At 28.9% G+C, this 27,871-nt stretch overlaps 1 protein-coding gene across 5 annotated transcripts; it reads left to right on the plus strand.

Annotated features, from left to right (window-relative positions):
• Positions 1–1,063: 1,063 nt before the first annotated feature.
• On the plus strand, positions 1,064–27,871 carry LOC107446647 (peroxisomal trans-2-enoyl-CoA reductase). 5 transcript variants are annotated; one of them, XM_043043943.2, is made up of 9 exons: positions 1,068–2,085; positions 3,280–3,410; positions 11,511–11,661; positions 14,427–14,508; positions 18,100–18,196; positions 18,287–18,391; positions 20,675–20,789; positions 24,706–24,791; positions 27,282–27,871. In XM_043043943.2, the coding sequence occupies exons 1-8, from the start codon at positions 1,959–1,961 to the stop codon at positions 24,744–24,746; spliced, it is 849 nt and encodes a 282-aa protein (XP_042899877.1). In that variant the 5' UTR covers positions 1,068–1,958; the 3' UTR covers positions 24,747–24,791; positions 27,282–27,871. The 5 variants fall into 5 exon arrangements, with proteins under 5 accessions (XP_071043527.1, XP_042899877.1, XP_042899876.1 ...); XM_071187426.1 differs by lacking the exon at positions 27,282–27,871 and having other exon boundaries at positions 1,064–1,891; positions 21,323–24,790; XM_043043942.2 differs by lacking the exon at positions 27,282–27,871 and having other exon boundaries at positions 1,197–2,085; positions 24,706–24,820.

Consider the following 27,871-nt stretch of genomic DNA (forward strand, 5'->3'; position numbering starts at 1 on the left):
GGGTTCCCCGATTTCTAAATCAAGCTCTGAGCAAATCTCTAATTTTTAGTTTAAATAAGCACTTAAACTTTAGTTATAATAAGAAAACGATGCCTTAAGCAAGTAACTGTATTTGAATAAGCGTCCCGCAGTGGACTGATCGTTAAGACACGGTTCCCAGCAGATCACCGAAGTCAAGCATCACTGGCTACGGTCAGTGTGCGGGTGGGTGACCACTTGGATCAGTCTGCGTAGGGACCGAGGATGTGCGGTGTTGGTCCTCGTTAAACTGTAAAGTGCTCGACTTCGCGCAGGTCGTCGGGCTACCGAAGCGGGGGTGCCATCCCCTCCGCAGAGGATCAAAATTGTGATGGCATGTCTTCGGATCATCCTCCGGGATGTTTCCCAGACCGTCGCCAATAGCCCATTGTGCAGCTCTAGTGCGACGTAAATTAACAACAACAACAACAGTATTTGAATAAGCAAATATCTTTTCTTCGGTTGAAATTTACCCAAACTCTGAAAACCGAAACCAGGCAAAACCGATACTTTAGTACATCATTACGCGTATTGAATAATCTCTGGATTCAAAACGTTCAATAAGCAATTAATATATTGCAAGCAGTTTAATGAACATCTTTGAGCAATATACAAAATAGTATATTGGTTTTAAGAAGTAAAAAAAATCTGAATTCAAACTAAACAGCGTTGAAATGGTCTAGGTAGGCATTTTAATGGTCTAGGTATAGACTTTGCGCGTCTGATCTGATTACGCGCAAAGCCTATATTTACGGCTGGGATCTCAGAAAATAGTCTGAGCCCCCCCTTTTTCTGAATAAAACCGGTTTTTTACGGAACCATGGCAGCCCGAGACGTGGTTCAGACTGGTACTTCGAGTCATAGAAAATTGCAAATATTAGNTGGATTCAAAACGTTCAATAAGCAATTAATATATTGCAAGCAGTTTAATGAACATCTTTGAGCAATATACAAAATAGTATATTGGTTTTAAGAAGTAAAAAAAATCAGAATTCAAACTAAACAGCGTTTAAATGGTCTAGGTATAGACTTTGCGCGTCTGATCTGATTACGCGCAAAGCCTATATTTACGGCTGGGATCTCAGAAAATAGTCTGAGCCCCTCTCTTTGTGAATAAAACCGGTTTTTTACGGAACCGTGGCAGCCCGAGACGTGGTTCGGACTGGTACTTCGAGTCATAGTAGCTCAGTGGTTAGAGAGTCAGATTTCGGTTTAAAGGGACCGGGGCTCGATCCTTTAGTCCCACTGAGTGCGTGCGATATACAAGCTCGTAAAATCTGAGGAATCGAAAGTCTAGTGGTTGGTCACTGATCATGGGCACAGGTATCGGAAGAAAATTACCTTCCTCTTCAAATCTATGTCTAAATTGAGGAAGTGGCCCCACAAATGAATTCACCCCTGCTGCGATTTAAAATTGTCACGGCATGTCTTCAGATCATCCTCAGGGATGTGTCCCAGACCATAGCCAATGGCCCAGTGTGCTGCTCTAGTGTTACGTGAGCGATCCACGCACCTCTGATCGCCGTCGAGAGAAAAGGAACACTCTGTTTTTCGCGGGAAAATATATTGCATCAATCACGCCCTTGTTCTCTCTCGACGGCTGTCTAATTGGAGTGAATTACATGCGTGGATAACATGCAGATGGCGTGAATTACATAAAGCAAGAATGGCCTTTAAGAAAACTGAGAATATTGTTCAGAGTTCGTGATTGAAGCAGAGAAAGATAGTCGAAAGCGATAGATATTGATAATCACTCATGTACAAAGAAAACAATTAACAAAACTAACATCCTTAAATTTTTTATGTGTTTGAATTTCTATAAAAACGTAATTATAGCAAATCATGGTAACACATCTCATTCCTTGTTGTAAAGGTTTGTTTTCTGCCAATGTGTTAAGGTTAAGATTTTTTGTGCTCAAGTGCATAATTTTGTAAGAAATATGATCATGGCAAATACGAAAAATTTCAGTGTGTTTCGCTTCGATTTATTTAAAAAGAAAGTTGCAATTGTGACTGGTGGGGGAACAGGAATCGGAAAAGCAATTAGTACTGAACTTTTATACCTAGGTAAGATATTTATAATTAAAGTTAGATTGCCAATTGAATAGTCAGTGCTTGTAACATCAACATCTATTTTTATTTATGATAGAAACTATGAAGAGGTGTCGACGCTTTCTAAATGTTTTTACTAGTTAAGACGTAGTTTGATTATAGGTGAGCTATTTTGTGCCACATCATCGACCCATATTGCAATTGGTAACCCAAGGGCGATGTAACTGTAATTTGAAATCCGAACCAAGGTGTTTTGAAGTAAATTATACATTTAAATACATGGTCTCATATTATATTTAAAGTAATTCAAATAGTAACCCTTTCTGGCATGATAGAGCAAAAACTCTCCAATTTATTTTTGACAGTAATGTAAATTTGTAAAATTATAATAGGTTTTACTTCTTAAACTTAACTACGTAATTTTTACAAGGCTGCCAATTTTCCTAGATTTTTCAGAAAATATAGGAGTCCTAGCAGTATTAAATTTTATTTGTATCCATACCTTCCACTATTTATTAAGAGTCAAATCAGACATTTTAGTTTGAAAAGAAGACTCCATAATTGTTATTAATACTGATAGTTTGCTTGCAAACCTAGAGTAAAAGTAAAATGTTCCTGCTATCAGTATTTTGTCTTTAATAAGGTTTAGCCGCTCTGTAATTTTCTATGTTTTAAGTTAAAATTATGTTATGAGTTTCTGTTGACATTTTTATAACCATTTTTAACATGTTGCTTTATATTATTCTGCCCTTGGAATGGTTATAAAAATATTTAACAGAAAAAATTGATTGCTTATCAAAGCATTGGCTTTCATCCAGAGTCTGCTTAATAACCTTTATCTTCCTCACCTTCTTAAGCCCATTAGACCACTGAATAACAGAAAGGGAAAAAAAACTATCTATATATTTTAATACATATTTTATTCTAAATAAATTGGAGGAAAAATTAGAATTCTACTTTTAAAAGCAAATGTTACCAGATTTTGGAGGTGCAGAAGTTTGACTGTGTAATTATTATCCAAGCGAGATTATAATTAACTTTCAATATGCTTTTCATAAAAAGTAAATATTATGTTTTATTCAAAAGTAAGAAAATTGTTTGTGTACTTTCTAACTGAGTATGTCGATGACCAGAGTCTATTTGTCCTAACTTTGCCCTTCACACTATTATGAGGTGCTGACATACTTTACTAATATCTTGAAATTTCAGGTTGTAAAGTGGTTATTGCTTCAAGGAAGGAAGAACAACTTCTAAAAGCTGCTGAGGAAATGAAGAATACGTTAAGAGAAAAGTCTCCTGATGTTATAAGTATTGTCTGCAATATTAGAAAAGAGGAAGAGGTTTGTTATTAAGGCTGCCCTGCATAGCAATTTTTAGTTTATCATCTGTTTATTTAATATGTTTCCAAAAATGTCAAAATCAGAGTTAAAAATGTGTATATAAATTTTTCTGCATTAAATTTTTCATTCCTTTTTATGCATTTACAGTTTTACTCATAAATATAAATCTTAATAAGAATTTCAATGTACAGTAAACCCCTGATTATCTGCGTTTCACTTTTTTTTTTTTTTGCAATGATGAGCAACATAGCATTTAGAATTGAAAATAAATACATTCGTAGATATGGAATTATTTTAAGAGTTTTTAGAACAACTTACTAGCAAACATTCATGTTCATAGCCCAGATGTTCACAATTAATGAAGTAATGGGTCTACATATAAACATTACTGCTTCAAGTGCAATAACTAAGTCAACAGCGTAGATAGACTAAAGGGCACCCCCATGCGAGATTTAAGTATACATTTTAGCTTAGACTTAACATAAATTTTAAAAATTATAATATGAAACTACAACACAATAGCAAGACATTTGGGCATTTATTATCATTCATTTTATTTTAATTTAAATTATTTTAATATTAATTAATAAGAAATTAAAAATTACAATGGAAAAGCGGAATTTAGAAAAGGCACTAAATTAGAACAGTGTCTTATCATAGTGAAATGAAATTAATCTTAAAAATTTGCAAAAATAACTCTTTATCTTACAAAAGTTATAATCAAAATTTAGTTATAAGTTATTTTTTAAGTGAATTAAAAAATATTTTTATTTATTAGGGATGCATGTCCAAGTATTAAGACTTGTTGACGATAAATATAATAATTTTTAGGAAAACATTGATGTATCAAACAAAATTCTTTTTAACTTTTATCCTGGAAATTAGTCTTAAATAATTCTTTTTTTTTATTTTGTTAGTTCTGTTTATTTTTTTTTTATCAGCTTAGGAATATATTTCCATAAAAATAAATTCTTTTGAATATTAAAATTCATTCAAAACTGAAGAATACCAAACTGATATTTTTCACAATAGAAGTATTTACTTTTGATCAAAAAAATAGTTCTATCAAAAAGAAAGAAAGAAATGGGGAAAAAGTTATGGTTATTGTTATCACATCACGTAACGCAAAAGTGCATTTTAAAATAAATTAACTGAAATGCTCTTGAATTAAATAAGAAAAATGAATAGATATTTTATTGAGCTACATGAATGCAAATTAAGCATTTTAATTAATGGGATTGTAAGGGGTTTAAAATGATTTAAAAAAAGAAGGGAAAAAATGCATTATAGCTCAAAATAAGATTCAATTATTCAGTTGTAATCTTATTTCAGGCTATAAAGAGATCAGTCTTTAATTCATGCATACATTTTTGCTATTATGCGTTTGAATTTAGTACATATTTAATTTTACGACATATTTAATGAATTATGCAAAATTTTATGAATTCTTAAGACCGTTTTCTTTTAACTCTTTTTTTTTTTACGCTTCAAAAAATTAGAAATGAAGTTCAAAAACAGTAAGCAGTTTACAAACCCACATTATGTAATAATCATCATCATATCTGGCTAGACAGCCCAGGGTGGGCCAGTGCCTTCCTTTGAATTCGAATCCACTTCTCTCTACTTTTGACACTTGTTCGCCAGTTTTTCTCCTTTAGAGTAAGGAAATCAGTCTCAACTAAATCCAGCCATCTCAGCCTGGGTCTACCTCTTTTCCTGTTCGTTAGGGGTTTGTGTAATAGGATTTTCTTTAAATTTGAGTCATCATTCCTTCTGAAAATGTGAGCTGCCCAGTTCATTCGATTTATTTTAATGAATTTCACAATATCTGGCTCTCTGTAGATTTTATACAGTTCAGTATTATATCGTCTTCTCCAGGAATTATTTATTTTTATCCCACCAAGGATGGCCCTCAAAACTTTTCTCTCAAAAATGGCAATTTTATTTTCACCAGCTTGAGTTAGGTTCCAGGTCTCAGAGCCATAGGTAAGTATTGGCCNAGATGGGGAACATGGATTTCAGCAGTCTCATACTACTGCACAAATTTTGAGGAAGTTACTCGAGTCCTTACCAGCTTTTCGGATGAAGAGGCAATATCCATAAGAAAAAGTAAAAATCTGCTTAGCAGTTCTAAAATTAAAAATGAACTGACTTTTATTTCAACTTATTTTGGGAAGCTCCCTGGAGCTATTGAACACATGGAAAAAAGAAATATGTCTTTGTCCGAGTCACTAAAGATTTTCGACAATACTATTGAAGAACTAATGTCTGTGCCTGAACCAGCTGGTGACAGAATAAGGAAGAAATGTGAAAACGTCAACTCTGCAAATACAGACTTTGAATGCATCAAGGACATTGCAAAAGTACTTTCTGGTGATACTACAGTTGAACTTACCATATCTCCTACCATGGCAAGTTGTTTTAGGTATGCGTCCATAACTTCTCTCGAAGTAGAAAGATCCTTCTCTTTGTTTAAAACTATATTGACTGACAGGAGACAAAATTTCTCTTTTGAAAATTCGAAAAAGCATCTAGTTGTGATTTGCAACAACAACCAATCATCAGAATAAATTTGCATACAATATTATTGTAAGTATGAGTTTTCAATTTTTATTTCACACTTACGCAGTTGAGGATTTTTTTTTTTGTGCAATTATGTCCACTTCTTTTGTACTATTGCTACGACAGTCGAGTAAAATGAATATGTAGGTATACCGGATACTTCTAGCAACTTTTTTTATACCTTGGATACCTAAATGGGCTTTTAGGCATTACCAACTAACATTTTGTTCCAATTTTAAGTGCCTATTTCAAGCTTTTTAAATGCCTTTTTGCCTGCCTATTTTTGCATTTTTCATTGCCTGAAATTCCGGGCTTTAGTGATGATTAAAATGCCTGATTTGAAAACCCTGTGGAAAAGCAAAGCAATAACTGTTAAAAGAACAATATGAAGAAGAAAAAAAACCTCTTGGATTTGTGATGAAATCGGCTCAGTAAATATAGCGCATATTTAAATGCATGAGCAGAGTTCTTACTAAAGTTCAAAATTCACACATAATTTTGTCATATTTAAAGTATTGGGATTTTCAAATCTATAGAAATTTGCCACCGGATAATGCAATGAAATATTTAGATTCAGCACCTCCATAACTGAAATGCATAATTCAAAATGTTAATTTTTTTTTATTTTCAAGAAAAAGAAATATATGTAATACTTGTTATTATTCCTATATTCGCGTGTCGCACACGAAGAGCTGGCGGGCTACATGATGTGCACCCCTATCGTGCAGTGTATTATTTATGGATCGTGTGCCCTAAAACCTTGTGCCTCCCCAGGCTCTTCGGGGGTGTAATTTATGCCACTGAACTAAGTGAAAGCAAGCGTTGAAAGGGTGTAAATAGCGAGGCATTCATAAAGAGCAAGAAAACGTGAGTCATGATTTACGGCTATCGCATCACAAATGCAGGATAAAGTTTAAATTTCAATTAATAGATTTGGCACCCACCAAAACAGTTTCTTTTCAAAGCAATGATATTGATAGCAAGTAAATTTTTTTTTTCTGTCTTGCCTTCATGTGATGAATGGGAATGAGTTATCGTAAGTCATATATTTAATCATCATCTAACACATCTCAAAACACTGACTGAGAATGAAAACATTAATTGAAGTATTTCTTCCCTAAATTAAAAAACACAATTCTAATTTTCAAAGCAATTGTGAGGTATTTAAAATAAATGCCATGATTTGTTTTTTTTTAAATTGGGGATCTTATAACTGAATTATTAGGGGCCAGGAATTTTAAAATAATTCTGTGTTCAGCAAAAATATAAAATTTCTTGCCAAAGACTCTCTTATGACCGAACTCTCCTTGGGCACAGGGAGATGTTTGAAGACCAATGCGGTTTTGCGCATCAGTGTCCTGGAACTTAAAGAGCTACTTGATATAAATTTCTGTCTCGAGCCACTAGTTTTACTTTTGGATCCAACTATTCATAAATACCACCTAAGTATTTTTCAAAAGAGATCAAGACATCTCTATTTTAAGGACGCTTGCTCTAGAAACGATTAGCAACCAACATCTTCGAATGCAAAAAATATCTGTAGAGCCTGTTTGTGTTCTCTAAAGAAATTGTTCTGCATTGGATCCCGGGACACTGCTGTATACCTGGTAACGAGTCAGCAGACTACCGCAGAGCAGGGAGCTTCTATCCTACAAATATCAACAACAAAAAAAAGCTGCCTCTCTTGCTAATGCTTAGCTCCTAATCAAGAAAAAGATTAAGGATCTCACTTTTAACCAAATCACAGAGCGAAATTCCAGAAAGATTTGGTGGAATAATCTTCAAGATCACCCTATGTGGCCAAGACGCAAAACAGTCGCTGAGTTTCAGCTAACCACTGACTGAACACGACTTCCTCCTTAAACATCTTCATCAAATTCATGTTGCGCAGGCCCTTTGCTCTGTGACCTTCAGAACTGGATGGATGCAGACCACCATCCCCATTGCCCAGCATCAAAGGACATCTCTTTATGCGACCGCTACTGGAGCGCAAGGGACTTATTCAGTTCATAGATTTTTTCTCGCCACTCCTGTTATGTTTTTCTCCTCTTTTGAGGTGTAGAGGTCTTTCTGTAACTCTGGAAAATAAAAATAAAAAGACTTGAAAAAGTGAGAGCAGCCTGTTGAAACAAAAATTTATAATTTTATTTCTTAATCCGAAACCTCATTCAGAACTTTTCAAGGGTCAGGTATCTTAAAATTCGGAATTTCTTTAAAAAAAGCCGAAATCCTTAATGCATAGACTTTAATTTTGGGGTAATTCTAAAATATGACTAATAATCGAGATGCTCAACCTGCAGCCCACAAGAGCTTCTGAACACAATGAAATTTGAAAAAAAAAAACTTCTAATATTTTGAGTCATCACTTTTGATGCGCTCAATTTGCACAGATTTTATTATAAATCTATGTTTCTCAATTGCTTTTTCCATGGTAATTGCTTTGGAATTCCACATAATTTTTCAAAAATCCAATATTTTCAATATGATATCTCAATATGCGAATTTGAACTTTTTATCTAACTTTATTTTTTCCAGTTTCATCACTAATTCAATAATTTTTAAATTTTTTTGGCAGTTATAACTACTAATTTCCATTTGGTTTTTAAAATCCTGATACATTTAATATGATATATGACTTGAAATTATAAATTGCACATTTGAGCGATTACTTTTTGAAATGTTTTATTTTGGGCGATTTCATCGTTAATCTAAATGATTTTTTTTATTGCTGCACTCTTCGACTTGATTATGAAAATCCTGTATTTTTTACCAAGAATCCTGTATTTTTTATTTAAACATACGAGTTGCAAATTACGCATTTGAATAATCACTTTGTTTGTGCCCATGCCACACAGTGGGACAAAATCAGAAAAATGAGGCCAAAATTAGAAAATTAACTTCAATGTTCTAAAAATTGATCACCTATATGTTTTTTGGGTCGCTGATTTCAAATATGAAGTCAAAATTTAAAAAAAAAACAAAATGGCGGATGATAATTGAAAAAATTGTAAATAAATAAATAAAAATTATTTACTAGTAGTTTTTGAGATCTTTGATTACAAATTTGTGGTTAATAATTTTAATAAATAAAGTAATGGATGTAAAATCGCAAATATTGATCAAAGCAAATTTAAACTAAATAAATTGAATAAAAATATTTAAGATTGTTAATTACAAATTCGATTATCGAATTTAAAAAAAATGATGAATCTATTTTGCTAGATATAAAAAATTTTGAAAATGTTATAACAAAAATGATAATCTCAAGTTTATTTTTTTTAATATTTTCATTAATTTTATCATTATTATAAAAATGACACGAACTATAAAAATCGATATATCAGCCAAATTCGAAAATATTCGCAGCTTTTTTTTTTTTTAGTTCTTGAGTATATATACCAAACAAATGTAGACATTTTTTTTTAACCTCGGCAACGAGAGCACCCTAAAGTTACAATTTCATTGCACAGGGCAGAAATAGGGAAATGGCTCTGGTTTTAATAGTATTTATGTAAAATAATGAATTCATATATATCTTAGAAATACATTTATGTATAAATCATGCATAGCTTTGATATTTTTATTTACTATAAGGATTTATCATATTAATAAAAATTTAACTGAAAAATTTAATTTTTTTTAATTCGACTTTGTTTCCATTTAATTGCTATTTTCATTAATAAACCGAAAGAAAAAAGAAAACAAAATACACCATCATATTCCTTGGACATTTTACTACAAAAAACCATATTGAGATTTTTTTTTCATATAACTTCATTTTTTTATTTTTGACTGCGAAAAATAATTTTTGTTCCACAGTGTGCCATTGTAAATCCAAGTTATTTTTTAACCATGTTTGTAGTCAGTTATTGCTCCACATTCCCATGTGGTTTTAAAAATTCTAATTTTTATTACACTATGCTAATTATAAATAAACACTTTTAGATAGTTACTTATTGACATGCTTTATTCATCCTGATATCATCATAAGCTTAAACACGTTTTTTTCCTACAGTTATTGTGATCTGTCACCATGTTATTTTTACCTTTCGTTTTTTAACTATGATGTTATTATGACAGGCCGGTACATTTAAATAATCACTTTTCGATTCAATTTTTTGTTTGTTTCATCAGAAATCCAAATTGCTTTTTCACAATTTTTTTGACAGTTAGCACAATGCTATGATAATAAAAAGAAATCAAAATATATGTTAAAAACAGCTTAAAACTACACTTTCAAAGGAAAATTGTGCAATGCAAAAATTCCACAAGAAAACTGAAACCAATAGCAAATTGTAAACAAAGAAGAAAACAATAAAAATTATGACAAATATAATAATGACAAACTGAGGCTGAAGTCGTCAGGGGGTAACAACCTCAGAAATTTAGCAATAAAAAAATCTAAATCCCTTTTAACTGATAAAATAAAATCATTATTTTTAATTTTTAACCTTGGAAGTTAATAATGCTGTAAACTTTCTGAAGTTTAAAATCATTTTAAGTCCTATATTTTTTTTAATTAAAATGTTCATTTTAAATTTATATTACTCATTAAAATGTGTATTTATTATTTTTTTTGTTGATACTTTTATTCTGTGAGCATCAGTTTTTTTCTTCCTTTTTGTTAGAATTTATTTTAAAATAAAATTTTGTATTATTCGATATGTTAAAAGAAAAACCCATTTCTTTTCCCTAATATTTATATATATATTTTTTAAGATATCAATTTTTGATAAAAAGGGTAACAATTGTGTAAAAAAAAGTATCAGCTTTTTCATTTTTGAATAAATTCTAATAATTAAAAGTATTTAATTTTCTATAAATATATTACCAATTTTAATGATGAAAAATATTTAGTGCTTAAAGCACTAATGTTTTGAATAGAAATTATCATATTTGTTGTCAGCATGCTTAAATCCAAATGCAGCCTTTCGTTATTCAATCTGCTGTGCAAGTGGCCCATCACTGAAAAAGGGTGTGCGCCCTTACTAATAGTAACTATAAAACATTTGCTGGATAGTATGTATATCACTCTTGTGAAATCAGGGAAAAAATATTTTAAAATACCAATATATTTTAAAGTTACCAATATAATTTTTTTGTTTTGAAGATAAGCTTAAAGTATTAAAATTTGGCACTTTTCTAATTTTATGCATTAGTGAATTTTTTGTAAAATATCTTATCTTAAATATATTGTATTTTATGAACTCTTAAAGTAAATAATGTGATAAGATCATAAGTTCTATTTATTCCCTATGACCACAGATAGATTGTAATCTAATGGCAATTAGTAATACAAAAAGTTTTTTAATTTGGCTCTCTTCATTATTTGCGGACCCCTTTTTTCACCTTTGCCAATAGGTATTTCTAAATTTTGTCTGCCACAGAAGATAATGCTAAAATGAAAAGAAAATGAAGTGTGAGTTAAGACTGAATTTCAAAATCAGATGAGCCCATTTTGAAATATTCAGTGTTTTCTGAGCTGAGCCTCTTTTTCAAACCCTATTATCAATTAAGTCACAGACTATATTGTTTTAGGTTAAAAATTTAGTTCAAGCAACTTTGGCCAAGTATGGAAGAATTGATTTTTTGATTAACAATGGAGGTGGACAATTTCTCTGTCCAGTTGGTGATCTAACCACTAAAGGATGGGATGCTGTCATAGAAACAAATTTAAAGGTCCAGGCAGGTAAATATTAGTTTTTCTTTAATGTAAATTTTATCAAGTTCTTGTTTTATATTATGTACTTAATTAAATGTTTTATATCCTAAACTAGAATTAGAAATACTATTTTTTACTGAATATTTAGTTTTACTTTCAAGGATGTTGAATGACTACCTCACTCCCCTTTTCTAAGTGTTCATACATTAAATTTGTTCATTTGATTGGGAAAAAAAGTTTTTCTAATTATTGATATATTTTCAAACTACAGGTTAACTAAGTTTTTTTTATTTGCAGAAATGTAGTTTCCATTTTTTAAGAAAAATTTCCGTAAGGAACAAAATTTTATGTTGTATGATTTTAAATTTTTCCCCCGAGATATTTTTACCAAAAATTTAAAAAAAAAAGTTCTCACATAATTCAATCTTTAAAAAAATGAATTAATCTATAAGCTTAATTTTTTTTTTAATTTTTTGAATTAAACATGGAGGCTAGGTAATTTTAATTGTTTTTTGCTCTTATTCCACTTAAATTAAGAAGAATTCTAGAAACATTGCTATGCAAAGGTGTAACTGCTCCACAGTGTGCTAAGTAAGTCAGTATTAAAACTCCATTAAATCTTTCTTAAAAAAGAATTCAATTCAATTAATTTTAAAAAAAATTTAAAATCTAAACTACTGTAGTCTCTGGATAATCCGATCTAATCAGAACCAAAGCTAACTGACATTAAGCAGATTTTTCTATCTTAGATATATTAAAAATAAATACAAAATTGAAATGTGACTATGTATTTTATAAGGAAATAATACGTTTTAATACAAAACAAATGCACTTATAAAATTGCAACCATATATCAATAGTTTAAATTACAATTCTATGCTTAAAGTGCTTCTTTTAATACAGGTTTAGTATTTTTTACCATAGTGTTTCCTTTTTCTCAAAAAAAAAAAATTGTCACTTAACATATCCTCTACTTTTATAATTATATTTATATTCTTCATTCATTCTGTATAACTAATGAATATAAATTTTTTATTCTTTTGTTTATCAGATGAATAACTCGTTAGTTTTAATAGATTTATCATGGTATTAAACTTCTAAATAATCAGTAGTCATTCAGGGGCATTATATAAGATACTCCCCTTGTTGAAGTAGTAAAAAAACCTGATTTGTTAACCTGAATGGAAAGGCAGAAAGAACCACAGAATAAAATCTTATATAATTTCATTAGTGACTGGGAATCATTATTGTGGAAAAGCATACTTGTACAACAAATACTATTAATTAAAGATGCTTATTTGATTATGACAGGGGTGGTCCAAGCCTATTTTCAAGTGTAAGTAAGAATATTTTTTGTGGCCGTTTCCATTATGGATGATAAATATGTATAGAGAAAGACAAATTTGATTCATAGTTTTAAAAATAAGTTAAAATCTACAATTTTTATTTTTTGAAAAAATGCAGTACCTACTGCTTATATAATGTACTTTTATCTTAACAAAACTTGTATAATGAAATAAATATTATTATGAAGCTCTGAAATAATGAAGAGATAAATACATATATGATATGAATTTACGTTTATGATGTAAATACATACGTATACATTTCTCTCAAAAACATAATTATTATGTATCAATAATTTTAGGAGGGAAAACTAAGATAGAAGGATATATGTTTTATACTCTTCCAACAAACCTCAAAGGAATTGAGAGAAAATAATTTCATTGTTATTTTATTTATTTTTATTTTGTAAAATTTTACATAATATTTACAGGCTGAAAAAAATAATGAAAACAGAGTGCAAAAGTTAATCAGACTGGAAAATAATGTTATATTAAATTCTATAAGAGTTAGCAGGTTTTAATTATTAATCTATGATGCATTCTCCACATCACCAGAAACATTGTCATATAGCGTGCAAAATTTAAATATCGGATTTTGAATATCATCCACATTATAAAATTTTTTGTCACATAGAAAATGTTGTAATGACCTGAATATATGATAATCTGATGGTGCAATGTCGGGCAAATATGGTGGGTGATTGGAATATTTCCACCCCTATTCGTAATTTTTTTCAGGGATTGTTTTGCACAGTCTGGTCTTAAATTATCATGTAAATTTTAATGATTAAAGGTCAAAGTACTTCAATCACTTATCATAATTGACCGACCTTACACCATTAGATTTCATATATATCACTATAAAATTTTCAAAATACCTGCTTCTAATATACCTTTCAAAAATATTACTGATTTTTATCAATCCAGAATTTAAGTTTTGCAGGTTAGACAGCAAAAGGTTTCTGATAACGTTTACATCATTGATTAAAGCAAACAACTTGCTGAAATATATTTTAAAATTTAATGTAACGAAAACATCATTACTTTCATGTTCGCATAATGTTCAATTAAAAAAAAGAGACAAATAATCCATAATACTAGAAAAATTAAAAATTAGTGTAATTTAATGTTTAAAAATAAAGTGAAAACAAATCAAACATCACAAATCAAATGCCTTAAAAAGTGATAACTCAAATTCGAAATTTAAAAGTCGTATTTAATCTTATAAAAATATTGGGAGAAAATATAAAAAACTATTTGCAAAAGCCCGATAAAATTATAACTGCCAAAATAATGGTTAGGTTTTCCAAAATCAATTCTAATCTAACAAGTTCACATCATTTTATAATTATTAAAAGGAATATAATACGTTTTTTAATCACTGACACTTACATTTATTAATCGTAGATATTCACATTTGTAGTTAACAATTTAAATACTTTTCAGTATATGATAAATGGATGAAAGACAATGGTGGTGTAATCATCAATATATTGATAGATTTTGAAAGAGGCCTACCACTAGCAGCGTATGTTATTATCTTAGTAATCATTTTTTGAAATTATACTATTAAATCTTTTATTAATTAATGTTATGGCTCAGGTTAATTTTAAGAAAATCATTTCTTTTTTTTTCTCATTTGTTTCATATTGAAAAAAATCTCTAGTAATTTCCTAAAATAATAATTAATAAGTGGACAGGTAATAGTAAACATTAGCCTACATTGTTTCATTGTAATAAAAGTTAATTACTTTAAAAATATTATATTTTTGCCTAAAAAGAAAAATAATCCCTTTTATATAATTTAAAATCACTTTAACATGTCAAATGTCATTAGGATCATTAGTGAACTAAATTTGACCAAAGAGCCATGGTAGTAACTGTTCAGTAGTAAAGATGGGTTATAATAGTTATTTTTTATTAAAATGTTATAACTGTTACAATTCAAAACCATAACTATTATAAATTTCTGTTGCAAAGTAACTGGCCTCTATATTAATCGGAAATAAAAACAGCTGTAGCATATGTTTCCTTGTCTGTTATGCAACAGAGGGACAGATCCATTAATAGAATTAAGAGAAAAATATCTTCTATTATGGTTTTTATTGATTGAACTGTTTTCGACTGTTCAATTTCAAACTATTAAAGCCCAAAAATAAATCTTAATCATAACATAATACAGTGATAAAATATATTAAGCCTTTTTGTTTTGTTTAAAACTGCTTTAACATTAATGAAATAAAATAATAACTCTTATAAGTACATTAATTGATTAATATTTTATAATAAACATATATAAAAGTATGCTTATAAAAAAAATTCTTTAACTGATCCAATATAGCTGTTATGAAAAATAGTAGCCATCTCTACTGCTGAACAGCTGAGAGATCATAATAAACAAGAAAACAAGAGGCAAACTAATAACAATAATGTGACAAGAGGCAAACTAATAACAATATAAAATCCATTAGTTCACTTCGTTCTAATGTTTCATAGAAGGTTTGCACACAAAATGATTGCTCAACAATGTAGTGTTCTTGTTTAGACTTTGCAAGAAAACTAAATTTTGCATCATATTTAAAATTGCATAATTTAGACTTTTAAATTCATAGTTGAGTTAGTCAGCATTGGACTTCAGCTACAAAAGAAAAAAAAAAAATTCAATGTTAAAAAGTTCTTTGAAAATGATAAATATAAGTAAGTATTTTTTTAAAAAATTACTTAAAATAAAGTATTTTGCGATAAAGTTTTTCTTTTTCATCTTTGCAAATGTTTAGTTTGTGTATGCTTTAGTTCTCAAATTTTCTAGAATTCATATATGTTTTGTACATAAGTGAATTCAGTTGACTCAGATTACAACTTCATGCCATGAATAAAGTTACTGTTGCAAAATAAAATAGTCCTTATATGGCATGTTTTTATTAAAATTATGTTGCTTAAAACTATATAGCCATTCATTAGGCTATGAAAATCCTGTGTAACCTAGCACAAGAGCTGCTTTTTGTGTAGTTTGGATTTTCATTATAGGCACAGTTATTGACAAACTAGAATTTCTTTGTTTAACAAACCATTTTAAGAGAGCTCCATCAAATCCTTTATCCTGCTTTTTTTTTAGCCTTCCACAATCGGTTACATTTTTTTCCTACACTTTCATTAAAGCCTTATTGTTTTTCAAAAGAGATGAAATTCCATACTGCTTACATTTTACAATTTTTCTTCTTTTTCTTAGAGTTTTATAATTTCAGCTTCGCCTTTTTTAGACCATACTTTTCGACACTTAAATCAGCTCAATGAAGAATGCGCTTTCAAAAAAATTTTTTAAAAGTAAGCACAAGAAATGAGCTTTTCTTACATGTATCTCTGAAACCAGAAATGCATTTGCAACCATTCAGGTACTTCTCTCATGATATTCAAACTTCTCAAATTTTATAGGAAAGAGAAAAATGGGCTGATCTAGCTTGCAGTCTAGTTGCCATTTACCCTGAAGGTTGCATCGTTGTACCTGTTGACAATAACTTTAAAAAATGATTTAACTACTTCTAAATAACCCTGAAGCATATTTCAAAATTATTATGCAAAAAATACTTCTAATAATTTTTTTTACATTTGCCACTAATTCTGTTTATTTTCATGCTTCCAAAATTATTTCTCAATAAATTTGACAAAAAAGAATAAAAAATTGCTCATGAAAAAGTATGTTCTAATGCACATATGAAATTTTACCAAACATGCTACAGTAAAGAACCATTTATCCGGTATCCAGAAAACCGGGAAAATTTTTGATCGGTTTTCCCGTCATTTTAAACTAGAACGATTATGAAAAAAGCGGAAATTTAACTCATCCTTGAAGTTGAGTAGAGGAAAATGTAAGGAAGGGGAGAATTTTTTCCCCGTTTACCCAGAGAAACGTCATTTCCTCCGTGACGTTAAAGGCAGGGAAGGGAGGAATGTTTTATTTTCTCCTTTAGGCCGTCAATCGAGCTCAAGGGTGTGGCATGCTGATTTCGTTTTCTGTTTGATTTACAAGGGGGGTGGGGAAAATGCATTGCAAGCATATCAGTGAACGGAAGATGAAAGAGAAAAATATATTTATCTATTTGACATCGATTAATAAAAATAAAATCTTTTTCTTCTGAATAAATTTTCATTCTTTGGAAGTGCGGTATCATTTGCAAGTTTTTATTGATGTGGAATCACATCTGCTGTGATTAAATATCGTGTTTTGATCAGCAAAAAAAAATAATAAAAGGAGAATTATTTATTTATTTAAACATAGGATTATTTTATGAAGCAGATTGCAGTTTTGTTTTTCTGATTCCACTACGTTTGATTTTTTTTTCTTTTCACGATAAATTTCGCACTCAATAAATTAATTCTTTTTATTCATAAATTTTATCATTAGGTTTTTTTTTAAAATTCCGTTGATCTTGCCTTGTTCCAGGTTTTAATATTTATGCTAGTGCCTTTTTTAACTATCGTTTCGGTTCGATAATTTTCAAGTGTTTTTATTTAGATTAATAAGTTTTCCTTTTATTTTATCGTTTCCCCCGTATAATTAGGTATGAAATATATTGCGTTATTTAATCATTGGTTTTGTTTATATTATTTAATTTAGGAATTGTAATTATTTTTAAAAAATAAATATGAGAATTTTGTATTTTTTAAACTTGATTTTCTTGTCTAAACTTGCAAATTTTTTTATTCTTTTAAATGTTATATTTCTACCATTTTTTTTTTTTTTTAAAGTTAGGAGTACCTTTCTTTTTTCTCTTACTTTATGCATTACACTTTTTCCTTGTACTTCGGGTTCGATAAAACATCGATTAACGACACTTTTTGGTCGATCCAGAAAACCGGGAAATTCAGACATCCAGGATAGCGATGGTCTCGAGCATCCCGGATAATTGGTTCTCTACTGTATTAAATTTAGCTAGTTTAATCAAAAATTTTCATAAATGTGGGCTCATGGTGAGTGGTTTTTCTAAATTGAAAAATTTACCTTTTATAATGATTTTCAAGATAATATTCTGCATTAAATATTTATTCAGTTTGGATTATTTGCGTAGTGATGCTTTTTCTAATGTAAACAAACTTTTAAAAAAACAATATTTTTTTATAGGCATTCAGGAGCTGCTCGAAGTGGATTAGATAATTTGACAAAATCTTTAGCAATTGAATGGGCATCAAATGGCATAAGAATTAATGCTGTTGCTCCTGTATGTTTCAAAATATTTCATTCTATTTGTTGATTTTTTTTTGTTTCAATAATTTTAATTTGTCTGTTTTTAATTTCTTGCATTATTAAGGGTTCTTCCATATATTCTGAAACAGCTGCTAAGAATTATCCCATTAATATTTATGATATGGTTAAAGAAAATATTCCTTCCAAACGCCTGGGGGTGCCTGAAGAAGTAAGCATTTTGCCTATCATTTCTTTATATGTATGTTACGAATGAGCAATTTGGAATTTAAAACTTGAAGAGCATTTTGATCGTAAAATTTACTTTATATCAAACATTTAAAATGAATCATTGCTGTCACATAAATGACCAAAATTATTATGCAGGCGGTGATCGCCATATTTAATAATATAGTGGTAGTTGAAGTATTGTCTCAAGAAAAATGAATAAAATTGTTTAAGTAAAAATTTAATTTATTAAGTAAGAATTAGTATATTCAAAGTGGCCATATTTAAAATATACAAATCATAAGGAAAAGGAAGTCCATTAAAGGGATCAAGACAAAATTCTCTACGTCGAGAAGTTTTGTTGACATGAATGATATTTTAACGGTTGGGACTGGGAGGCCCAAAAGGGCACCCATAGTCGCCACAAATTTGAAATTAAAATTGAATGAATTTGTTCCTAACGGACACAGGAGCATGTAGAACAGATCCAAGATTGGCAAATTATTGAAAGATAACATAGCCAGAATAAAGCCAACCCCCCATAATCAATATTAGGTTTGAAAATACTTTGGCGATTGAGAATTATTATAACCATGTAACTTAAACATATTTGCTGTAAGATATTGATAATAAAGAGTTATAAATAGATTTTTGTTTTCGATTAGGCGCAACAGTGAATTAATGAGTACATTAATATTGAAATAAAAAGTTAGCTGTTACATTGATCAATAAGAAAAGAATAAAATATTTTATGTTCGCTTTTATAATAATTAACTATTAAATTATTAACTAATTGATTGCTACCATAAAAATTAACTCATTGATTTAATTTAATTATAATTCGATTAAGAATGATTAAAAAACATAAGTTTAAATAATTACAGATATTTTAAAAGCTAGGAAATATGTAATGCCAATAGTGGCATTGCATTTATAATTCACAATTTGAAACTTAATAAACTAAAACATGCACCATCTTTTGCGATACCGAAAAAGTGGGGAAAAGTAACAGGCGGGACCCTCATCAGATGAAGTTTTGTTGTTATTGTTTGAACAGTTTCTACTGGTGAGTAAGTTTAACAAAATGCTAATCAAGACCCTTGACTATTCATAGAATATGATAGTAGAATAACTTGAAATAAAAACGATTAAAGAAGGAGGCTTCAGGTCTGAACTTGCAATACAAGTCACTAGTAAAAGCACACATAAAATTGAATTGAAGTGAAAATATTTAAAAATATCTATTGCCACTATGTATATCAACAATTTAAAATTTGTAACTAGGTCAAACTGATAAAAAAATGAAATTATAAGTATTAGACAAATTTCACGTTAAGACAAAATAATTGGATTTAGAGGAAATTAGACCCAGAGGCTTTTAACTTAGTGAGGAAGGCTCAAATAGTATTGCTTTATATGATTTGAGTGCCTGTTTGCATTTATGATCTGTTTGTTAAGTTTCATCGTCTTGCTTTTGTCTCTTGGTCTAATTCTCATCCAAATAAACGATTTTGTCTTTATGAGGCATTCTTTGAAATATTAAAATTTAATATTGATACATTTTCATATTATACAATTTAGTTCGGCTGTGTTGCATTTTCAATTGGGATTTTCCCATCTTTTGGATATATTGTTTGTTTAAATAGTTGTTTGCCTGTATATTCAATTACCTTGATTAGCATTTTGTTGATCTTGCTTACTAATAGAAAGAGCTCATGCAATAAACAGTTGCCAAAGTTCCTTTTATATTCTAGTGCTGTCAACTTGTTCTTTGCTTTTCTTTATTTTAGTTTTTTTTTAAAAGGTATTTACTGCATTTTTTAGCTTATTTTTCTTGTTACTTAACAGTTAATAAATTTCTGTGTCTGTTATTGTACCTGACTGTTTCTTGTTATTTGAGCTTGTTATTAAAATCAAAGATATTTAGTTGAAATTGAATTATGTATTATCTCTCATTAGGTCTGCATCAAAAATATTTGAGTAAATAGGAAAATAAAGTCATTTTTATAAGCTTGATTTCTGGATAATATAGGCATACTTTATTTACGACTTGTTTTTCCTTGCCGTTATGTTTTAATAATCATGTATTTTAACCAACTGTAATGTTTCACTAACTGCACTCAAAAATAAATTTTTTTTTAATAATTTAACAAAAATAAAATTATTTTTTAAGCATAGAGAAATTTGGACCATTTTTATTTTTTATCTGTTTAAATTCCTTTACTGTGTATAAACATTTCTATTTTTTGCTAATTTTAAAATTTAAATTCATTTATATTATTTTAAGAAATCATCTCCTGTTTGCTTTTTACTTTCTCCTGGTGCATCATTTATTACGGGGGAAACATTTCATGTTGATGCTGGTGGAAGACTTTATTCTCCTCTACTGTGGAAAATTCCTGGTAAGAATGCAATACACATACAAAAAATTATGGGCTATTATGAAAGTAAATGATTTGCATAGTTTTTAATGTTCTGAAGAAAGGATAATCAAGTTACATTCAAATCCTTTTTGGATAGTGGTCCCAAGAAATTTAGAAAATATCATGTTATTAAGTTAAATACAAAAAAAAATGTTATACAAACTGTAGTTGTGAAAATATGATGTAAACTTAGATTTTGTTTGAAAGTAACATTAATGTCACCACTAAACACGCAACTTGCAACTAGTTTAATTAAGTGTTAATAACATAGTAATAAAAATATATCCAATCTAAATATAAACAAATACAGGTACAAGATTAAAAGGCAGTTTATTAAGACTAAAGATGAGTTTTATTATTCAAGAAACAAGACTTGTTACTACAGTGTAACGTCCCTTTTCTGGAAGGGTCGATTTCCCGGACACTTTTTAACAATCAAAATAAACAAACATCACTTCATAATCCCCTCTCTTAAAAAAAGAGGTCTTTTGACATGTTTTTACCTTTTCTAGCTTCTAGTGATTTATGCCATAAATCTCCAGAACGAGGTAGAGAAGATTTACCAAGACCATTGAGTGACCGTTAGTGACACTCCTCTTCTGGAATGCAGGACAAAGAGGAAGATTTGTTTTCAAAAGAGAGCAACTGAGTCCCCTCCCCCTTCTTTTCTATGGCTAGTAAGAGGCATTTCTTGGAACCTTATTATTAGAGTGTTAGGGAAAGAAGAAATACTGTGGAAAAGGGTTAATGTGGAGGGGGAGTCAAAATGGAAAATTTGAATAGGTCTAAAAGGATAGATACACATCCTTGAGAAACATTTGTTCTCCCCCCTGACCATGTAATATTTAGGCGGGGGGAAAAAAGGGGGTAACATTCTTTCTGTAGTATTCATTCATTCATTCTTTCTTTAAATTAATAAGAGGGTAACATTCATTCTTTCTTTAAATTAATTTACCAATTTCAGCCACTCATACTGAGTTTGAAAATGAAATAAAAAGAACTCACCTTGTGTTTAGGTATGATATATTTAAAATATAAAAATTATATGTAGTTAAAAATTCATCAACTGTTGATTGTTAGTAGGTTTCCTATTGCTCGTCTTCAATTTTTCTATGATGATACAAGAAGATCGTCAAAATTTTTTAAAGTAGAGACTGAGCGATGTTTAATTAACTCCTAACCTATTGTTATGATTTAAAATGTCTATTGTTTGTTTTAATGTTAAATCAGTTTGCTTTCTGTTATCCAAATCGTTGAACTCTACTAAGTGAGCACATTAAATGTCTGCATGCTCGTTCTCAGTATAGATAAGACCCAGTTCTTTTGAAACAAAAGGAAAATTATCACATGGAATTAACAACCAATTACCACTCTCCTGTTTATGTGCAGTTGGAAACCACTTAATGTGTAATGGGGTTAATTCTCTGAATTGCAAACAGCGCAAGATAAGAATTTATTTTTTTCATGTTTTAAAGAAAAATTAAGAGGTCAAATCTAGTGATATTAATTCTGTAGATTATATATAATATTTTTTTATAGTTGATATTGAATCTGGTATTTTTTTACACTACTTTAATTTGTAACTCCCAATTTGCTTCCCTTTTTCTCATGAATTTCAACAATGGTTCTAAAAATATATATCAATGGTGGTCATTACAGAACACTATGTCTAAATATCCTTTAAAATTGTATATAATATAATTAAACATAAGAAGAAATCTCAGTTCAAGATTGTATAATTTTATGTTTAATTATTAAATTTCATTGGAGTTACCTTCAAGGAATTTATAAGAAGAAAACTTCCAAAAAATAATTAAAATTTAGGTGACATAGCATTATGTTTTTGAATTTAAGTGAGCCTTTATTGCATAAACTAAAGATATAAATTTTTATTAAGCACCGCAACTTTATTAATTATAATTGAGAATAATTTGAGCAAACTGAGTTGTTTCCTCAACTTGAGAAATTTGTACATGCATTCTACGAGATTATAATTTAAGTCTTAAATATCTGGTGTGGAAAATAATAGACTTTCAATTATTTTATTTTCAGGAGATTTATTTAAAATATTTACATTTACTTTATTATACCCTCTCTCTCTCTCTCACACACACACAGACACACATATATATTTCTAGTATTTATATTTATGAAGTCACTACCTCATAATATACACACACAAAAAAAACGAATATTAATGTTTACTTCGTTTAGTTTAATTTTTACCCAATTTTATTTAACCAAGCAAATATATAATGGTTACAATTATACTTCTTATCAGAGTTGGCCGGTTAAATTGAATCTGAATTGGTCTAAGCTGTTTTTTTTAATAAACGTAGCCTGTTTTTTTTTTTTTAAACCTTTTTAATAATAATTTTTTTTTATTATTTATATAAATACTTTTAGATGAAGAGGACCTATGTGTAAGATTAAGAAATACATTAAAATTTGGTGTTAAAAAATTTTCAATTTGAAATTTAATTTCTAATGGGAGTCTGCATTACTTTAAATGAACATAATTATGCAATGTTTAATTGTTTACGTGCCTTTGTTTTCCTGCGAATATAAATATATTAAAAATGAACTAGGATTAATATCAGTAAAAGTTAAATCATGATGTCTCTAAAAAGGTGGAATATAAAATTAGAGTGCCATAAATTCTAGTTCTGAAAGATTTTAAAATAAGATATGTAATGTTATTGAATGAGCTAAGATAAAGAGTTAGTGAAAAAAAATTTTTAATCCCATTAAAAAAATATTATGCCACAATCAAAAGTATGAATGGGAATGATGTGTTTCACCAAATGTTACGTTTTATCTTTGTAAAAAATATTTTTTATTTTCAGTGTAAGCAAATTTGAATCGTATATGAATACATTATGTTTTTATTCATTATTTTAATATTTTCAAAATGCATTTTTTTTTTATAAAAAATAAACATTTTAGCAAAAAATGATTCGAAAATCATTTTAAATATCTTTTATTGTCTATTATTTTATTTAATGCTGCCTTTTGTTAATAAGCATATTGTTAAATTTGAAGTTCCATTTTGTTAAAATAAACTTTTTAAATTTTTTTTTTATTTATTTATTTACAAACTATTAGTACTAAAACAGCCTTTTACTATTTCGTATGCAGCCCCTTTTTATTCCTTTTCATTATTTTCAATTATATTTTAATTTAAAAAAAACATATTGCCTTAAATATTTTGTATTAAAATTCTTTTATTGACTTGTTAGATAAAAATAAAGAAATTACTTACAGCTAAATAATAATATTAATATAAATAATGCTGTAGCACGACCTTTTCATATTAATGACATACAAAGGGGGAATCACTATTTTGCATGTGTTACTAAAATAATATTTAGTTGTTGAGTGTTTTTTTTTTAATGTGCATATTAAATGAAGATGTTAGGTGATAATAGCAACCAAATCAATCGTTTAAGTTTATCAAATCAAATAAAATTAAGCTTTGAAGTTAAATTTTTTTTTTCATCTTACATAGAAGAAATAAATACCTGTTGTATGCAGTAAAAGCCGATACATTAAATAAAAGTACACTTCTTATTTAATGTTTTAGATTATTTGAAAAATGCTGAAAATATCAATTTTACCATGTTTTAAGCTAGAACACAAAATTAGTAAATAATAAAAACTTCTTAATTGCGATTTATTGATTCCTGTTTTAATATTTTATTTGAAGTACTGCAGAACTTTCACAATATTTTCAACTCTGATTTTCATTGGAGTGTTATGACTTATGCTTTGTGAGACTTTTCTAGAAATTTACATGCATTTTTGCAATAATTTATTGTTCTTTTTTTTATTTTAAAGATTTTATGTAATACTTTTTTGGATTAAGTTGGTACTGATTTTATACTTTTTTTTTTAGATCATGATAATTTACCAGTGTTTGATGGAGAAAACTCTTAACTGTGATTGGTGTATATTAAAAGTTTATATTTTTGGTTGGAAAAGGTTTAATTATAAAAATTATTTAACATGTATTTTTTTATAATACTGTCATACTGTTTGTTTCTAATTAGTAAGAGTGTCTTTTTTTTACATAAAATAAGTGATAAATGTAAATTAAGTTTGCAAAATAAAAAAAACTACTGAATATTTTTTGTAACATATCATTATGTGACTATTTTTAATGTAATACGATTTTTATACTGCTCTTTTGTATATTAAAATAAATTTATAAAAGATATTGTTTTATTTCTTTCTGATTAAAAAAAAAATACAGTTATACTTACTGGTTATAAAAACATAATTGTGTTGCTAATTAATTTCATTTTTAATTGAATCCTTATTTTTTTAACTTATTATCTGTGTTGATACACAATTATTATTTCTTACATGAAAATTGTATGGCCATAATACTCAGTATTTTCATATACTAGTTTTTATACCAATTATTATTTATTTATTTTGGCATAAGAGCATAACCCTTTTTAATTTGTTCCCGGAGTAATAAAGTTCTTTTGATTGAAAATCAGATGAAATCTTAGTTTCCAAATTAGCATGTTATATTTTTTCAGTCTATTTCATGTCCTTTAATCATTTTAAATAATTCTGATCAAAAATAAAATGTATTCATTTTATTTAAACATTTAATTAAATTCAGCTTTTACATTTTATATTTTTTTAAAAACTAAGTAATGAGTTTGATTTTTGTAAAAGTAGAAAGGATTATATATCTCATATATATCATGGGTTATATATCATGGATTTCGATATATCTCTATTTTTATTACGCTCCTTAAAAAAAATTTTGCAATATCCTTTGAAAAATATATATACGGTGTAACGTCCTATATCCGGACGTCCCTTTCCCGGAAGGGTCGATTTCACGGACACTTTTTAACAATCAAAATAAACAAACATCTCTCCTTCTTCCCCTTTCCTACAAAAAAAAAAAAAGTCTTTTGACGCATTTTCTCTTTTTCTAGCTTGCATTGCACTGAACCTCTGATTTATGCATCCAACCCATAAATCACCAGAAAGGGGAAGTGAAGATCTACCAAGACCATTGAGTGACCGTTAGTGACGCTCCTCCCTTGGAATGTAGGAAAAAGAGGGAGTTTTGTTTTCAAAAGACCGCAACTGAGTCCCCTCCCCCCCTCCTTTCCCATGAAGATGGCTAGTAAAAGAGGCATTTCCTGGAACCTTTTTATTGAAAGAAGAAATACTGTGGAAAACGCTAAACGGGGCAAGCGTTAAGGTGGAGGGGGAGTCAAAATGAAAAATTTGAATAGGTCTAAAAGGATACACGTCCTTGAGAAACAAAACATTCGTTCTTCCCCGTACCATGTAATATTTAGGAGGCGGGGGGAAAGGGGGTAACATTCTTTCTTTAGCAGATTCTTTCAGTCATAGAAGAAAAAATAAAGAGAACCCGATCAGCATGCCCGCCTTTATGCTTGATTGATAGCCAATGATTGGAGAGAAAACAATAATTTGATACTTCCCCACCCTCAACTTAAATGATCTCCTCTTTACACTTATCTTCTTTCACAAATACGAAGGAAATGAATTTTTCTCCTCTACCTACCCACCTTAATGAATGACGGGAATTTCCCTTTCTTGCTTGAATCATTCTAGTTAAAAATGGCAGATTATTATTTTCATAAGTCAATTTTTTTTCGCTTTCTATATTTTAAGCAATAATATTTTTTTTCTAATATTTCATATTTTATTGATTAGATATTCTAATTCTAAAACATTATTCCCCTTAAAAATAATGTTTATTTATTTTTTGCTTCTTAGATTTAGATCATTTTAAGCTTTGTTCCAGAATTTCCCCTTCCTGCTTGAATCGTTCTAGTTCAAAATGGCGGATTAATATTTTCGTAACTGTTAAATTTTTTTCGTTTTCCATATTTTCAGCAATAATATTTTTTTTCTAATATTTTATATTTGATTGATTAGATATTTTAATGCTAAAACATTATTCCCCTTAAAAATAATGTTTATTTATTTTTTGCTTCTTAGATTCAGATCGTTTATTAAATCATTTTAAGCTTTGTTTACCTTGGGGGTCTATTATACGGAAAAATCTATTATATGGACTTCTGGAAGTCCCACCGATTCCGGATACGCGACTTTACACTGTATTTCTCAGAATTCAAGAGATACGGGAATATATTATGTGAATTCATTGCAATTTAGAATTATAACACTTTTTAATAGCTTCAGTTATAAGGCTTTATTAAAAATGTTAAAACAAAATTTATACATCATACAATTGTAGGAGATAGTTTTTTTAAACTCCCTTTAAAACACACACTACTGGGTTACATTTTAAAAAACACATGGCCCCCTCTCAGTCACTCGTTGCCACCCTCAGCAACAAGTGAAGGAAAAATATCACTATGTTTTGGTTGGTTGGCGCGGGGCCGGAGGCCATAGCGACCAACCCGTTTGTGATAGAATACAATTATTCATATTATCTATTTTTTTTAGATGTAGCATTGGGAATAGGGAACTAACCATCTTTGGTTTGGATTGGTACCAAGAATGTTCGTTTTACTCTGATTGTGCAGGTTGGTTTCAATTAAAGGTACTCTGTTTAGACCATATTGGTGGACAGATGTTGATGAAACTTGGTATGTATTTTATATGGATAATAGGAAAAAAGAAATCTTTAATAAAAAAATTTCATATTTCTAACGATAGGTGTAATTTTTTATGTATGAAATAAAACTTTAATGCAATTTTGAACAGTTTTAGAAATCCATTGTTACTGCCTATAATATCATTCTGCACCTTAGCATTACAGAAGAAATAATTGCAAAAGTTGATTTCTTTTCTGAATTCAAAGACAATAGGGAATTACAGGTAGAGGTGTGTTGCAAGAGAAAGGTAAAAGTAGCTTTCAAATAGAATTGAATTGAAAGCAAACGTGATACAGCCAGGTTTCTGTAATAGATCAAAGAACCATTTGTTATGAATTGGTTGAATTCTGTTTATCATGTTTTGAACATGTGTTTTGGTAAAACTGCAATGCACATTGATTATGCCCTATGTTTAAATAAAATTTCACTTCACCGACA

This window comes from Parasteatoda tepidariorum, chromosome X1 (genome assembly GCF_043381705.1).
Source record: "Parasteatoda tepidariorum isolate YZ-2023 chromosome X1, CAS_Ptep_4.0, whole genome shotgun sequence".
In the NCBI taxonomy this organism is placed as follows: Eukaryota; Metazoa; Arthropoda; class Arachnida; order Araneae; family Theridiidae; genus Parasteatoda; species Parasteatoda tepidariorum.